Raw genomic sequence first — 14,945 nt, forward strand, 5'->3', positions numbered from 1 at the left:
GGTTACTTACTAGTTCTGGCCAACCTTCATGTCAAGTTTCAAGACTCTAGGTCCAAGCATACCAAAGTTATAACAACTTTAACATTTTTACATTCAAGGTCACAGTGACCTTGACCTTCAAATGAATGACCTTGAAATGTCCAGTGGTTACTTACTAGTTCTGGCCAACCTTCATGTCAAGTTTCAAGACTCTAGGTCCAAGCATACCAAAGTTATAACAACTTTAACATTTTTATATTGAAGGTCACAGTGACCTTCACCTTCAAATGAATGACCTTGAAATGACCAGTGGTCATCTGTTAATCCTGGCCAACCTTCATGTCAAGTTTGAAGACTCTAGGTCCAAGCATACCAAAGTTATACCATGACATAAGAACTTTAACATTTTTACATTCAAGGTCACAGTGACCTTGACCTTCAAATGAATGACCTTGAAATGACCAGTGGTTACTAACTAGTTATGGCCAACCTTCATGTCAAGTTTCAAGACTCTAGGTCCAAGCATACCAAAGTTATAACAACTTTAACATTTTTTATATTGAAGGTCACAGTGACCTTGACCTTCAAATGAATGACCTTGAAATGACCAGTGGTCATCTGTTAATCCTGGCCAACCTTCATGTCAAGTTTGAAGACTCTAGGTCCAAGCATACCAAAGTTATACCATGAAATAAGAACTTTAACATTTTCGAGCACGCCGCCACCCCGCCCGCCCGCCCGCCCCCCCGACAACATCAATCTATAAGCAGAGATTTTTTCGAAAAAAATCCGGCTAAAAACCACAAAATTAAGACAGGGTCAGAAAGTCTCTCTCTCCCAGGAACACAGTTTCTATTTATAGACATGCCATGTAGTGACAGTCAAAATATTTCATTACTCATGTTTATAAATCAATAATAGTGAATCTTCTTTTGGCTACAATGTACTGCAGCATTCAAAGGGCACATATGAATTATATAACAAATATTTTATAATACCTCAGCGGGTTATCTGCTATTACATCTGAATTTTATTTAATTATCATCTCACAAGTATATAACTATAATTTATAAGATTTTTTTTCAAAATAATAAGATAATGGCCTAAAGGGTCAATATTTGTTGATTAAAAAAATAAATACCAATTCGGTTCATTTAGTGGATAAAAATTCCCAAATTTGTCATTGTATGGATTTAAAATAAAACAATTTGACTAGACATAATACGAATGTTATCAGGATGAATTCACCATGATTCTTACCTGTATTAATAATAAATGACCTATCTTCATAGAGTCTGCAGAGCTGTTTGCCATATAATGTGTACTTGAACAGAGCAGTACCAGAGCAGATAAACAGTTCTCCCTGATGGCAGGCAATACCTGTACATCCATGTTGTAACTCAAGCTTCCTACCAAGAGTGAGCTGGCTCTGGGTGACTGTAATAAACTGGACATTATGTGTTTTGCTATCATTATCATCCACAGCCACTGCAACCTCACTGGGTGTGATCTGACACATGTCACTTACATATACAGTCACACCACAGTGACTCACCACCTGGTACTGCTGGTTCAGCAGCTTGAACCTCTTATTAGAATAGTCTGCAACCAGCACCTGCCCATCAGTCAGAACACACATGCCTGTGATAAGACATGAATATGAATCACTTGGTATGCTCACATTGTGCTTAGTATTACTCTGGACATTAAACACCTTGCCTGACTTTCCCAGCAGAGTCAGTGCCTGCTGTATTATATGCTTACATTTTATGCTGGCTATAAGGCAGAGCTCCTTATGATCTCCAATTTTCTGAACAATTTCATGGAATTGTGACAAGTCATTGTGAAGACTGGTGCATTTATGAATAGAACTTGCAACTGACCCTTTAATGCTTATAACTTCATCTTTCATCTCGTTAAGTTCCTTCGCAGTAATATTATCGAATTCATTCAAGATAGAAACAACATTCCTACACATCTCTTCTTTTAAATATTGCTTATTTCCGCCTGATGTTCCCACAGAATTATTATCACATTTATCTATATAAGTATTTAAATTGCCACACATTTGCTCTATCATAACTTCCCTATGTTCATTGTATGTTCTCTGCAATGACTGAATGCTGGCCTCCTGACTGATCTGCAGGGTTTTAATTTCCCCCAGAACAGTTTCCAGCTCCACTGACAGCCCCTCTAGGCCTGAGGGCTGCGAGTTGGTCAGCTCCGAAATCTGGGTCACTTCTCGGCACTGGCTGAAATAAAAAATTTATACATGTACATACCAAGGAAAAGTCAGTGATATTATGTAATGCTTCAAACAAGAATAAAGTGTCAAATAAAAACATACATGGACAATAAATTAACACTTCTTGGGCTTAATATGGGGGTTCATAGATATGCACTTTTCCATCCATCTGCATGACTTTTCTGTTGTATATAACTCAACATGTATTCCTGCAACTTAACAAGTACAGTAACCAGGCATGTGAGCTAATGCGCACTTCTATATGTTGTTTCTGTTGTTTTCATCATAATTGTAGTAGTCTCATATTTATACAAAAATGACATTTGAAACAAGGGCTATTTGTAAAACATGCATGCCCCCCATATGGGCTGTCCATTGTAGTGGCAGCCATTGTGTGAATACCTTTTTTGTCACTGTGACCTTGACCTTTGACCTATAGTGACCTGAAAATCAATAGCGGTCATCTGCGAGTCACGATCAATGTACCTATGAAGTGTCATGATCCTTGGCAAAAGCGTTCTTGAGTTATCATCCGAAAATCATTTTACTATTTCGGGTCACCGTGACCTTGACCTTGTGACCTCAAAATCAATAGGGGTCATCTGCGAGTCACGATCAATGTACCCATGAAGTGTCATGATCCTCGGCAAAAGCGTTCTTGAGTTATCATCCGAAAATCATTTTACTATTTCGGGTCACCGTGACCTTGACCTTTGACCTTGTGACCTCAAAATCAATAGGGGTCATCTGCGAGTCATGATCAATCTACCCATGAAGTTTCATGATCCTAGGCGTATGCGTTCTTGAGTTATCATTCAAAAACCATTTTACTATTTTGGGTCACAGTGACCTTGACCTAGTGACCTCAAAATCAATAGGGGTCATCTGCGAGTCATGATCAATGTACCTATGAAGTTTCATGATCCTAGACCCAAGCGTTCTTGAGTTATCGTCTGACAACCACCTGGTGGACGGACCGACAGACCGACCGACCGACATGAGCAAAGCAATATACCCCCTCTTCTTTGAAGGGGGGCATAATTATGTCCAAATGTCCAAATATAACTGTTTAACAATTTGAAGTGAGATGCTTTATTTTCTGATGTTTTATAAGTCTTTTTCCCTTTTAAATGATGTACATTGGTGTGATTCTATGTTTAAATAATTAATTTTGAAACATTCATGCAGCATACTGTTTTAATACATTGATGTTAACATTATTATATTGTTTTGGTTACCTGTGTTGTTTATCAAGTTGAAAAAATGTTATTTATATACAAAAAAAGCTTATTAAGACTTATGAAGGTATGATTTATGAAGGAACTTATTGTTTTTTATGTAATAACATACTTTTTAAAGTGATAATATAGTCAATGACATGAATGTAGTAAATAGCTTTCTTTGAATGATTGTTCTTATTAATAAGATTGAAATACCGGTAACCGACAGTTTTCACGCCGCGAAAAAGTGGCGACAACTTCTTTGGGCCAGTGAAACCCCTGTGATCTATTTGTGGAAAAGTAAAGACACCATTGTTAAATGTTTGAATGATCAGGTTAGTGTGTGCAACTCCATATGTTTGTTCAAAATGTTCCTAATTATTCTCTAGTTATCATCAGGAAACCATTTTACTGTTTCGAGTCACTGTGACCTTGACCTTTGACCTAGTTACCTGAAAATCAATAGGGGTCATCTGCCAGTGATGATCAATGTACCCATGAAGTTTCATGATCCTAGGCGTAAGCGTTCTTGAGTTATCATCCAAAAACCATTTTTCTAAGTTGAGTCACCGTGACATTTTAATTGTCAGGTAAACTCGTGCATCTCTGTATGTTTCTTCATAATTTTTTTACATAAATGCAGTTGTCTTAAATGAATTAAAATTCAATGATTAAATGCATTTAATAATGGCATTACTGTAATATAACTTTTATCATAATTGAAAATCTGCTTATATTATTATGGGTATAACAGGAACTAAAACTGACTACTAAATCTTTATAATTTCATGTTATAATCTTCTGTGACCTTTGACCTATTGACCTTAAAATGGATTGACCTCTTAATTTTCCTCGATGTTAACATAAAACATGTTGCCTGGCTGTAGGTCAAAGCTTTCCCTAGATATATTGTGGAACACAATTGGTCTACGGACCAACGAACTAAAGAACAGATGCAAAGCAAAATAACCCTGCTTCTTACAAAAGGGTCCTCTATTTCTAAATATAGTCTAAGTATTAACACTCTAGCCTGTGATAAGCGGCTTATGACATGTAACACAGCGATTTTTTTTCTTCTTTATAAAGTACCTGTTAAAGGTATACTTTCCCAATTGAAGAAAAACTCTGAAATTCCAAATTGCTGTCTGAAAATTTCCAAAAAGAAAGGCAAATTCATTCATTTCTTTTTCAAAAAGTGCATTTTCTGCAAGTTATCAAACAAGTACAAGAGGGCCATGATGGCCCTGTATCGCTCCACTGCTGAAAAAGGCTGAAAATATTCTCGGTGTGTGCAAATACTTAAATATAGGCCCTATTTAAGCAAATGTACACTTTTTTGACCCCCTGGGCTAGGTCAAATTTAACCCCAGGGGCATAATTTGAGCAAACTTTGTAGAGGACTACTGTATCTCACTACATACCAAATGTGGTAGCCCTAGGTCCTAGAGTTAAGGACAAGAATATTTTGAAAGTTTTCACAAAATAAGCAAGATATAAGCGTACACTACGCGCCCCGCGATTTTTGTCTAAATAACAGACCACCGCGTTTAGGCCAACGTGGCAAATCGCAGTGATTCGCCGCAAATTGCGGTGAATCCACTCTGTGGTTGATTCACGGTGATTCCGCCGTGATTTCACTGCGACCATCTGGCGATAAAGATCAGCTGTAGAATCATTGCGAAAACACTGCAAATCGCCGTGATGCGCGGTGACTACTAGATTTAAATTTCTACTTATTAACTAATGTCATCACTATTGACGATCACATTAGATCGCGAAAATGTATTCCAATATGAAAGTAAACACCGTACTTGCTGAATGTCGAATCCTGATTTACAAACAATATCTTTATTTGTTGAAATAACAATGGTACAGTACGGCTCACGCAAAACCAACAATGTTCGCGGCTACAGATTCTTTTGTTCTTGAAGTTTCTCCGCAGCCACAACGAGTATTCACTTCGAAAGAAACAGGTACAGATAATAACCTGATATTTTTACTTCTACGCGATTGTTTTAACATTTCATCAGCTTCTCTGCATACTTCATACAATTACCATCGGATGTCATCTGTCAATGATTGTGTAGGTCAGTAACCATACCGAAGAAATTTTTATAGTTTAATATCGGAAACGAGACTTGCTTTAAACGTCGAAATAAACAATATCTATTTGCTTAAGAGTTGTTCATATACACAGACGACACAAATATAAATAATGTCGACGATTTGAATAAAATCAAATTCTCCAATCGCCATTGGGCTGCTAGATCTATTTAATAAAATAGAAGCGTGTAAAATTCATTTAATGGAACATTACTAAACATTTGTCTTTACAATTTCTCGAGCAATGTTGAACAGTCTATACTTTTGAAAATGAAGGCTGTGATCATTCGGAATTATCGTTATTTTAAATGTTTCAAACATATTTTGTAACACTTAAAATTAGGCGGTGAATCGTTTGGTTTGGTGGCATTCTGTTACATTTCGGACCCCATGCAATTTTTCAGATCATAATCTCTTTGCTTTCTTACTCGAACTTGTTAGCTTCTGACCACGAGTGCTACTAAATGTAACCATAGGACTGTGTATTATGGTCCATGCAAGTTGCTTGGACCCGTGTTGAATGATCCTTAAATGTTAGATAAGCATGTGCACTGTTGATTAAGTTGGTTTGTACAAAAGTTCTACTGAAAACCGCCGACTGCATCTTTGTTTTATTATCCAATCAAGCCCCAAACATCCAATATCCTGTGTATTACCAGAAACAAACTTAAGATAAGCACGCGTTGTCTGTCAAAACAATGATTGTATAGCTGTTAACATTTTGAAGTAGCTCACACAGTTAATTCCCATATATGCTCTCAGAAAAAGACTTAAATTGCTTAAAACATTTAAAATAACGATATTTATTTTCATTAGAATTGCTAATATATATATATATATATATATATATATATATATATATATATATATATATAAAAGTTTGACAAATTCAATAAACAGATATTGGTTAATTTTCACAAAATAAACTCGCTTTCTTGATTCCCAGAAAATGATGTGTACATGTTGCATTTAATCTAAATATAAATTAAGTTGTTTATTGGTCGTTGAAGAAGATCATGAACTGAACATGACACTTAAGTGTGTAGTCAGTATACAATACAATAATTGTTTCAATAATGAAGGAATTGAAACAGCGCAACGGTTACAAAACAGCGTGTATGACATTCTTTAGGACTCTTATCATCAATATTAACCAGAATTCGCTTTTAAAATGGAAATAGGGCATATGCGGGATTATCGAGCAATGGATAAAGACGGAAGAAGTTGCATGAATGTGATTGAGACAGTTGAAACGTATGTATCGGGGAATCGAGAGACTCGGAGAAAATACGACGATTACATTACAATCAGTTATGAGTTCTCCATGGCTTCAAACTGTTAATTGCATAACCAATAACGCAATTATCACTCCTCCAGTTGCGGCATCATACAGCTAGGTATGAACACTGTTTTGTTTTATACGCAGCATTTAAAAAGTAAAAAATAACCTGTCAGGGACATGGGTGTGAAATAGATGTTGAAATTTTTAAAAGGCTACTCTCTTGTATCTGCCAACAATGCTAATAATCCCATATTGCTATAATCTTTGTGAAGATTAGACATGTACATGTAACGTAGGAAAATCGTTCTTCACTGCGTTGACCGTGAACAGGGTGAATCGCGGTGAATCACCGCGGAGATATTTATGCATACACGGTGATCATGCTCGACCTAGCGTGATGAAACGCGCGAGATCGCGATAATTTTTAAACCAAAATAAATAATGACCACCGAGTGTTGGTGATTTTGGCAAAAATCGCGGGACGCGTAGTGTAATATGTTTGTAAAAGCATTCAAACATTATACACAATAACACTTGTCATCAGCAAAATTTCAATCGCAACTTATATACCAATTATGGCCATACAACTTTTACAGTTAGCACTTTGAAGGCTTTTTTTTACCTGACCCGAAAAAATATTATCATTAAACAATTGACATGTGTTGAAAACCATATAGCATATCCCTTTAAGCTATGTACTTTGTGAAACAATTGTTTTAATGTATGAAACCAATTTGTGCATGGTATTATCTGTCTACTCCAAATTACAGTTTTTAAATTATACTATGTTAATATGACAGAAGTGGTTTCATTTTTTTTAGATGCTTGATCTACATTACAGCCAACGCGGAACAAACATAATCTGCGGCTACATGTACGCCACGGCCCAAAATTTAGTTTGCGGCGGGCGTGTCGAGTGTTCACAGGCGTATTGCTGAGGCACTTGGCATCGATCTGCGCAACGACGCAGTCTGTTTTAACCTCGCCTACTTTCACGGAGTAAATCCGCCGCATACATACGCTGCAGATTGAGTGATAAGATATACACCTACATGTACATTTGTGTAGCATAGAAACCTAGATTTATGCTACTTTCATATTAATTATTTTCACGTTTTAATAAGCGATATGGCACTAAGTGCGCTTTAACAAATTATCGTTGAATAAATTACGCACAATGTTAATGTTTCATTTGATTCTGAAATGAGCTTTCTTAAATTTGTAATCCGCAACACACTTCCGAATTTTAATGCTAATGTTACATTAACAAATTCTAGCGTCAAATAAACAGTGCTAAAATATCCTTTGTCTCCATAAAAAGCGCGAAAATTATGCAGACATGTACAACGTTGCATGGAAAGTTTGGGTGTATTTTGTGTTGTATAAAAACATTCATCATGTCAGATGATTTATGCGTGTTCAATTGGGAAAAAACTGCCCCGATTGGGCGTTATTTCATATGATCACATCTTTAAATGGTAACAAACGCCAAAATGTACTTGATACTTGAGAATAATTGCGAATGTGTGTGTGTCTTGAGCACTTTTATCGTAAATATTTACCGGAATTTCCTTTAAAACTGGCATATACGGGATTATCCGGTAATGATTAGCGATATCAACTGCATAATGTAAACAAAATGAAACTAATTTATATACACATAGTCAAACAATAGTTATAATAAGCTGATAATTAACAAAACAACAATTAAGTGTTGGTTATTGATGTGGCTTCAACTGCTAATTGTCTCAGCTAAAATATAATTGCAAAAACAACAAGCAATTATAAATCAACCAACTGCTGGATTCTTGACCACTCGTATGAGCCAACACATAATTACGTGACATTTATGTGTGAAATACATACACTACGGGCAGGAAACAAACTAACTTGGGGCCAGCCACATTAAATATGCTTATATGCTAATACACTTTGTCGTAAAAATTAAACCCAAAACAAATATGTCTGTTGATCGTTTTAATATAAAGAAAATAATCATACAGTGCAATAAACGCACACAAAGTAACTTAAAGTACTTAAGCCGATTCTATAAATGACGATGGCAAATGATTATTGGAATCTTATTAATACGTGCCTGTGATAATCGTATTTTGTTTTAATTAATTCGATTTTTTTTATTTGCATTCTTTTAAAATAATAATTATTTATATCCAGATGATAGCAATTTCTTTAGAAATGGGAATGCAATCACTAAAAACAAAACAACAGCATGTTTTTTTATTAACTAATTTATCTATTTTGAATCTGTGCGCATTAAATTAATTATGATTTTAAATATAAATATAATTGTTCTTTTAAATTTCTTTGACTAACTAATCATTAAAAAAAGATTTTGATTTGAAGATGCGCATGGACTCGGCGTCATGTCGCAGATCGCGGCTTGCCTCGGCATGTCTCGGCGGAAAGATGCGAAGCTTCGCTTCGATATGCTTCAACGGCCGACTCGGCATCTACTTGTTTCGCATTGCCGCCGCGGTTCGCAAAATACGTTTGTTCCACGTTGGCTGTACTGTAATTAATCTATTCTATTTTTTTTTAAACTTTGATCATTTTTGCCTCTTTGTTCTTTTTTTTTTGGTACTAATGTCTTAAAATTTTACCATGTTGTATTAGTCAAAGATTGTTGATGAATGTCCCAGAAGTGGTTTAAATGCAATGCCAAGAGCTTGAATAATGACAATAACGATAAATCCAGAAATAAGCATTAGTGAAAAATATAATTGCCAACTAAGGCAAATGTCAAGTAAAGTACAAATGGACGGTTTGGTCAATCAATATACACCTCACACATCAATCAAGGCTGGGCATACACACTATTGACTGATAAAATCCTAACAAGGGCTGTTTGTAAAACACACATTCCCCCAAATTGGCTGTCAGTTGCAGTGGTAGCCATTGTGTGATTATGTTAGAAACCATTTTACTGCTTCAGGTCACTGTGACTTGACCTTTGACCTAGTGACCTGAAAATCAAAAAGGGTCATCTGCCATCTGTCATAATCAATGTACCTATGATCCTAGGCATAAGCGTTCTTGAGTTCTCATCCAGAAACCATTTTACTATTTCGGGTCACCGTGACCTTGACCCGAAAGTTGCTAATCCACCGATAATTACGAGTAACGCCCATATTATATAAACTGGAATCACAGTTCATTTTTTATACTAACAAGTCATAATACTACACATAAACATTAAGAAAACACATTTCCTCGACGAGATACATAAATTATCCGAGTAGAATTAAATTGCTACGTCATGACCTTCGACATTGTAAACGGCGGACGTATTGTAAATTAACATTGAACCCGCGTTCAATTAAAAAATGGCGATTCAAATTACAAGTAATGGTGATTCAATGATGGAGAAAGCATTAACTGGATGTAACAAACATTTGATAAGGTTTGCAGGCTTTTTCCGCCCCATGCCACGGGTCCGAAATTCGGCCCCATTCCCAATGCAAATCTGGTAGTTTTTTTCCCAATTGAAAAAAAAAATTCCCAATTCCAAAAAAAAAAAAAAAAAAAAATTTTTTTTTTTTTTTTTTTTACCTTAAAATATATAAGTTAACCTGATCCGGTGTAGAAAATAGAAAGTGTTGCATAATTTAAGAATCTGTTGCCTTGAATTTGTTTTAAAGACTGTAAAATATGTTATTATTATTTAAGACTTTCCTTATTTTCCTCAAAATCCGGCGCTTCGCACGATTTTTTTCACCTAAAAAAAGGCCAGGCCTTTTCCCCAAATTCAGATTAAAAAACCTGCAGTTATCTCACATGTTCATAATACTTTGTAAAATTTTAATAATAAGTTATCAATTTTGCGAATAATTTTTTTTCCCAAAATGGGGGTTTTCACGACGCGAAATTCCCAAAATTCCAGTGTGGCGTATTCCCAAAATGGAGCGGAAAAAGCCTGGTATGTTAAACCAGATAACGAGGAAAATTTGGATAATTAAAGTTAAACTACTACTGGTAAGGCATTCTTAAGTGTATATATTTCGGACATGTATAGTAATCGGCTAAACAGTAATAGATATACAAGATGTTCCATGCATTAAGATTATGTTTTTGTACAAAAGCTATCATAGGGATGATGATAATATAATGAGGATAAATATATGATGGAACGGTGCTACCGGTACATATCTTAAATTACTTAAATGTGTTAAAGACTTAATAAGTTATGATGAAGTAATTTTAATGAGCATTTATTGTTTTTACAAATAACATAGTATAGTGATAGAAATAATAACAAGGGACAAAATTGTCACAAAACCAGGTTTTCATTGTCAAAAAAAATCTGATAAAGGGAGAAAACTCAAACTGAACTTTTGAAATGAACAAACAAAATTAACCCCCTTTGTAAGTTTGTTTTTTAAAAAAATCTATTTTTAGTCGTGGCGACCTTGACATTGGAGATATTGACGTGATTCTTTCGTGCGACACACCGTCCCATGATGGTGAACAAATGTGCCAAATGATTTTAAAATCTCACAATGAATGACATAGTTATGGCCAGGACAAGCTCATTTAAGGCCATTTTTGACTTTGAACTCAAAGTGTGACCTTGACCTTGGAGATATCGACGTAATTATTTCGCGTGACACACCGTCCAATGATGGTGAACAAATGTGCCAAATGATTTTAAAATCTGACAATGAACGACATAGCAGCGATTTTCCTTGTCCAATTGGGAAAAGTACCCGTACCGGTCCAATTGGGAAAAATCGAGTCGTGAAAACCTCAAAATTGGGAAAAATCGAGTCGTGAAAACCTCAAATTGGGAAATTGGTGTATTTGAATTTTTGCTCCCAAATACTTAAAAATTGATAAACAAGTGTTTTCAAGCTGTCAATATTATATAAACCTAGGTTCAAGCTATAGAGCTGCAAAGGGAAACTAACTAAATGTTACTTTAAAAAAAAAACAAAAAAAAATTTTTTTTTTTTTTTTTTTTTTTTTTTAACTTAATTTGGGAATTTAAGAACAGCAATTGGGAAATTTGTATTTTTTTCGTCATTGGGAAAGTGCCGTTTACCGGAACTTTATAAACAAGGAGGAAAATCGCTGCATAGTTATGGCCCGGACAAGCTTGTTCCGCCCGCCCGCCAGCCAGCCCGCCCGCATTCTAATAACCAGTTTTTTCCTTCGGAAAACCTGGTTAAAAAGTTGTAAAATGAACATGTTTTGTTTTTGAAAAACTTAAAGTCGATATTGTTCACACAAATTATTGATATTGTGTCCTTATCTTTGTGTACCAATTCATTAAAATATGTTGTGTTATTTATCATGGTATTTTTATTTAATAAAGCAGCGTAACTTTTTAAGATATTGTGTTGCTCTTAGAGCATATTTTTATTTAAAAAAATGAATAATACAGACAAAAACACAATAAACGCGCTTCAAAATTGACCCCTAGTATTTTTCAATTTGATTCCTCAAAATTTCAGCCCAGGGGTCATTGACTTCCAGTTTTTAAAATCTATTGAAATCCCTCATGATCGGTCCTCGAAGTGATTTTTTACAATTTTTCTTATCCGAGTCCTGGGACTCCATAACCTGCAAATCTACGACTCCCTGAATCGAAAAAACGAGTCAGGGGTTTTCCTCGCTTCATTGGAAAGAGGCCCTAGCCTATGGATTTTGGGAAGAATTCTCCCTAAAGTTACTGCTTTGGGAAATGAAAAAGCTGGTGTTAGTAAGGATCTTCGGAAAACTGCACGATTTTATTCTCAATTGGGAAGGGGCCTTTAATAGGCTCCTGATATATAAGGCTGAAAACCGCTGCTACTGCGAGTCCAAGTATTAAACTTAAATATTTTTTTTTTAAATTCTATGCATTTTTGGGACTCACAACTCAAAACTTTGCATCCCCAGATATTTTTGTGAGTCCAGGACGCAGGACTCACGGTTAAAAAAATTCACTGTCCTCGATGCTCTCCAATTGCGTCACCTGATTCACACATGTTCAATGGGAATTCCCCCATCCCATAAATAAATTTGTAAATGCACTCGTGTAAAATGGCGGACATTTGAGTTTATGAAATTTTTTGACATAGTCATTGGCTATAGTTTGGTTTTGAAAATATAAATCGTAATAATACTGGATTATCCGGTAATGGATAGAGTTGGAACATGCAAAGATCTATCAATATTATATGTTTATTTACAGATTTAAGGAACATGTTTGTATCCATCGAAATCACAATCGGTGGGGTCTATTAAAATTATGAAATAAAAGTGGGACTTAAAAATTTATGTTTGGGACGTCCAAGATTTATGGTTTGGAAGTCAGGACTTCCAACTTTTAAAAGCTAGCGAAAGCGCTGTTAATTATTAATAACTAAAGGAATATAAATGTGTGAGATACCTGTGAATTGTTCCAACACATGCAGAGCAGCACAGCTGACTGTGGTCATGGCAAAACTGTGTCAGTGTTTCATCCTCATGCACCTCACACTTCCTGAGAAAATCTTCCACCGTCTTAGAAACTGGCCATTTCTTAATATCCTCCCTTCCACATGTCATATGTTTTGTAAAAAACTGACTATGCAGGATAACACATTTTTTACAATAAAACCTTAAACATTTTTCACAATAAATGTCTGCAGATTCCGTAAGATTCTGCTCTAAACAACGTGTGCAAGAAAAGTCTTCAACCATACGCAAACGTTTTGGAACCGAAGACAATGAACCTGTTGCCATTTTGTTACTGTTTATAATGTTAAAACCTTTTTGTTCAAATCGTTCAAGTATATTTCTTGTGAAATATGAAAGAAATAAAGCTAGATCCAAAAGTTTATCAACCTTAGAAGTTAAAATTAACACTGAAACACAAATAAATTCAAACACAAGATGTGCCATAAAACTTTTCAACCATAGGCCAACGTTTCAAAACATTAGAAATGAACCTGTCGCCAATTTTGATACTCTAGTGTATGAAGTTTTACATGTTAAAGTACATGTAGTTGAAGTATAATTCTGTTAAAATAGTCTATAATACTGTAACCCGGATGGTTACGGCTGTGTTGTATCCCAATAAACAAGACATCATAAATAAGATAGTTCACAGTTCACTTCTTTTAATAATGTAGAAATGCTTTTCAGTCCTTTATGAAATACATGCAGACAAAAATTCAAATAGCAGTTAATCCTACAGTATAAATCAGGATCTGAAATATATAAAACAATAGAATCCTTAACAATAAAACAATTGTTCTGTTCTAGTGGCCTTAACATTTATTTTATATGACTCAACTACTCATATAAGATTTAGGTACAACAATGACAAAAATAATAATAAATACACAAACGCAGCATCAAAAACCTTAAAAACAAGGGATGTTTGTAAAACATGCATGCCCCCCATATGGGCTGTCAGTTGTAGTGGCAGCCATTGTGTGCATACGTTCTTTGGCACTGTGACCTTGACCTTTGACCTAGTGACCTGAAAATCAATAGGGGTCATCTGCGAGTCATGATCAATGTACCTATGAAGTTTCATGATCCTAGGCTAAGCGTTCTTGAGTTATCATCCGGAAACCATTTTACTATTTCGGGTCACCGTGACCTTGACCTTTGACCTAATGACCTCAAAATCAATAGAGGTAATCTGCAAGTCATGATTAATGTACCTATGAAGTTTCATGATCCTAGGCCTAAGCATTCTTGAGTTATCATCCGGAAACCATCTGGTGGACAGACGGACATACGGACGGACTGACATGTGCAAAACAATATACACCCTCTTCTTCAAAGGGTATATAATGAGTTAAAAATATATCATTCAACACATTGATACAATTTCTACAATTCTTACCAATTTATGGAATTGTGTCCCTTTCTCTTTCACTTCAGTCTCTCCTCTTTTAACCTGCTGGTGCTGTAAATTCGAGCATGCAAACAGATATTATGGTGTTTCAACTCAGTGTATAAGTAGCTTTCTAAAAGTGAATTTATTAATTTGCTGTCATTCGCGAAATCATGTGAGTTGAACATTAAAAATGTTCAAACCATAGGCTCTGGATGTCAATGACAATCAGGGTTCGCCAAAACCATCGGTCTGCCAGTCCAGACCGGCAATTTTTTCTCGGGA

General features: G+C 35.4%; 1 protein-coding gene across 1 annotated transcript; it reads right to left on the reverse strand.

Annotated features, from left to right (window-relative positions):
• Positions 1-787: 787 nt before the first annotated feature.
• Positions 788-14,733, reverse strand: LOC127864673 (uncharacterized). Its single transcript, XM_052404515.1, has 4 exons — positions 14,670-14,733; positions 13,221-14,022; positions 1,240-2,231; positions 788-831 (listed from the first exon to the last, which is right to left on the reverse strand). The coding sequence occupies exons 2-4, from the start codon at positions 13,712-13,714 to the stop codon at positions 788-790; spliced, it is 1,530 nt and encodes a 509-aa protein (XP_052260475.1). The 5' UTR covers positions 13,715-14,022; positions 14,670-14,733.
• Positions 14,734-14,945: the final 212 nt, after the last annotated feature.

The sequence above is a fragment of the Dreissena polymorpha genome, chromosome 1 (genome assembly GCF_020536995.1).
Source record: "Dreissena polymorpha isolate Duluth1 chromosome 1, UMN_Dpol_1.0, whole genome shotgun sequence".
Taxonomy (NCBI): Eukaryota; Metazoa; Mollusca; class Bivalvia; order Myida; family Dreissenidae; genus Dreissena; species Dreissena polymorpha.